This window comes from Panulirus ornatus, chromosome 64 (genome assembly GCF_036320965.1).
Source record: "Panulirus ornatus isolate Po-2019 chromosome 64, ASM3632096v1, whole genome shotgun sequence".
Classification (NCBI taxonomy): Eukaryota; Metazoa; Arthropoda; class Malacostraca; order Decapoda; family Palinuridae; genus Panulirus; species Panulirus ornatus.
The window spans coordinates 10,575,297-10,577,669 of record NC_092287.1 but is presented as its reverse complement, the minus strand read 5'-3'; the positions used below and the strand labels follow the sequence as shown (position 1 = coordinate 10,577,669).

The window sequence follows — 2,373 nt, the reverse complement described above, 5'->3', positions numbered from 1 at the left end:
TGTGAGGTGATAGAAGGGGCGAGACTCAAAGCCATCTCCACCCTGTGAGGTGAAGGAAGGGGCAAGTCTCACAGCCATCTCCACCCCTGTGAGGTGAAGGAGGGGGCAAGTCTCACAGCCATCTCCATCACTGTGAGGTAAGGAGGGGGGCAGCCTCACAATCATCTCTGACACTGTTAGGTGAGGGAGAGGTGAGCCTCATAACCATCCCCACCACTTTACAGTGAAGGAGGGGGCGAGTCTCAGCCAGCTCCACCATTGTGAGATGAAGGAAGGGGGCAAACCTCACAAACATCTCCAACACTGTGCGATGAGGAAAGGGGTAAGCCTCACAACCATCCCCACTACAGTTAAGTGAATGAGGGGGAAAGTCTCACAACCATCCCCACTACTTTAAGGTGTAGGAGAGGGTGAGCCTTACTCCAACCCCTCACCCCCACCACTGTGTGGTGGAGGAGGGGGCGAACCTCATTATCATCCCCCTCCTACTGTGAGGTGAAAGAGGAGGCAAACCTTATAACCTCCCATCCCACTGTAATGTTAAAGTGTGGCAAGCCTCACCCTCACCACTGTGAGGAAGAGGAGGGGACGAGCCTCACCTCAACTCCCCCACCACTGTGAGGTGGAGGAGACAAGTGAGGCAGACGGAGGTGAAGGAAGTCCACCTCACCCCCACCCACACCACTAAGAGGTGGTGGAGAGGTGAGCCTCACCACCAACCTCCTACCACTGTGAGGTGGAGGAGACAGGTCAGGCAGACGGAGATAAAGGGAGTCAACCTCACCACTAACCCCGCACCGCTGTTGTTCTCATGCACAATGGCAGCCGGCTGGTCTCCTGAGAGAGAGAGGGAAAGAGACAACAGTAAACGTTGGTACATATTCTGACGACGCCTTACACCCGGGAATCATGGACATATAACAACTTCAGTCTAATCACAGGGACATATAACAACTTCAGTCTAATCACAGGGACATATAACTACTTCAGTCTAATCACAGGGACATATAACAACTTCAGTGTAATGACAAGGACATATAAGAACTTCATTCTAATCATTAACCTGCCTGAGAACCATTGCCTTTGCAGTATCAAATCAGTCATTTCTTTATGATTAGAAATAAATTTTTGAAGCGCAATAACCATCTTTGTACACCATTTCCGTACTATAATTCTAAAAATTAACTAATGAAGTGGAACTGAAGTTACAAATCATTTTGGATCATCAATATGCATTTGAAAATCTAGATAGAGTGACAGACTGCGGCAAGATTTTTACGCTAACTTCAATCCTGCATTATCATTTACTGTGAATGACAGTTGTCTAGTAGGATCTGGGTCTTCAGCCATTCACCCCTACCATTCGAAATGTTTATGTCCTTGGCTTGGAGGTCTGTAGCCATTCCCCTGTCATCGGCTCCTGAAATATGCTTACATCAACCTGTATCCTCTGGGATCTGTCTGTTTCCCCCCTTCTGTGATGGCTGTTTTTCAGGTATGCGCTCTGTTCGGCTGCTTCACAGTCTATCTTGTCTAAGGTCAAGTTGACTCTCTCTCTCTCTCTCTCTCTCTCATCTATATTTCCCCCCCAACTCATCTTGCATCACAGTTCCTACGCCTTTCCTTGTATGATCACCCACACACCACGTTTCCCTCCGCTGCTCCCACTGATCATCACTGATTCACACGCAAACACACCCCTAACAACTCCATCAACCTTCCTGAAATCATTTACCACCCGCAATACACTTACATTTTCGTATCTTTCTAAGCTACACGTACCTGCAGTTTGTGTAGAGTCGCAGACAAAGAGTTCTAGGAGTTAAGGACACGAGTGAGCATGGAGGACGGTACAATATTTTCCTTGAGTCGTAAGTCCCGAAGTCTCGCTATAATTCTGGTCGAAATTTCGAACGTCACTGTACCGAGGGCTTCGTCCCTGCTCGTCGAGACAATGAGCTTGGTACAGCTTCATTCAGGGGTGTTCCGAGACTTTATCGGCGACTGTTTGTGCGTGGGAACACATCCACAGCAATTTTTGACAATGGCAATAAACATGGTCAGTCGTCCTGCGGTCACTCGTCCCACCCCTAGCAAAGTCAGGGATCCCAAATTTCCCTTTTAACGTTACTAATTCTCTCCTGGTGTCAGGGTGAAGAGGGTGCTATAGCAGTGGCCTGTCTGACAGGAAGGGTCTGTTTGCAGGGCCAATATTGTGCTCAGCGGGGCAGGAAAGAATGAAGGGTCCTGTCTCCTCTCCTCCGTGGTGGAAGAAAAACGGGCATTAATGTTGCTTTTTATCTTTCGCTGGGAGAGGAGAATGAGGAAGGAACAGAGAGGGCTGGAAATGAAAGGACGAGAGCAGAAAGAGAG

The 2,373-nt window shown here is 48.5% G+C and overlaps 1 protein-coding gene across 1 annotated transcript in view; it reads right to left on the bottom strand.

The window, feature by feature from the left end:
- LOC139746157 (neurotrimin-like) overlaps window positions 1–2,373 on the bottom strand; it is a 201,338-nt gene continuing 198,965 nt past the window's right edge. The window contains exon 7 of the mRNA XM_071657024.1: window positions 1–837. Coding sequence (XP_071513125.1) covers window positions 710–837 — 128 coding nt within the window. The 3' untranslated portion in view covers window positions 1–709. The remainder of the gene's footprint in view (window positions 838–2,373) is intronic.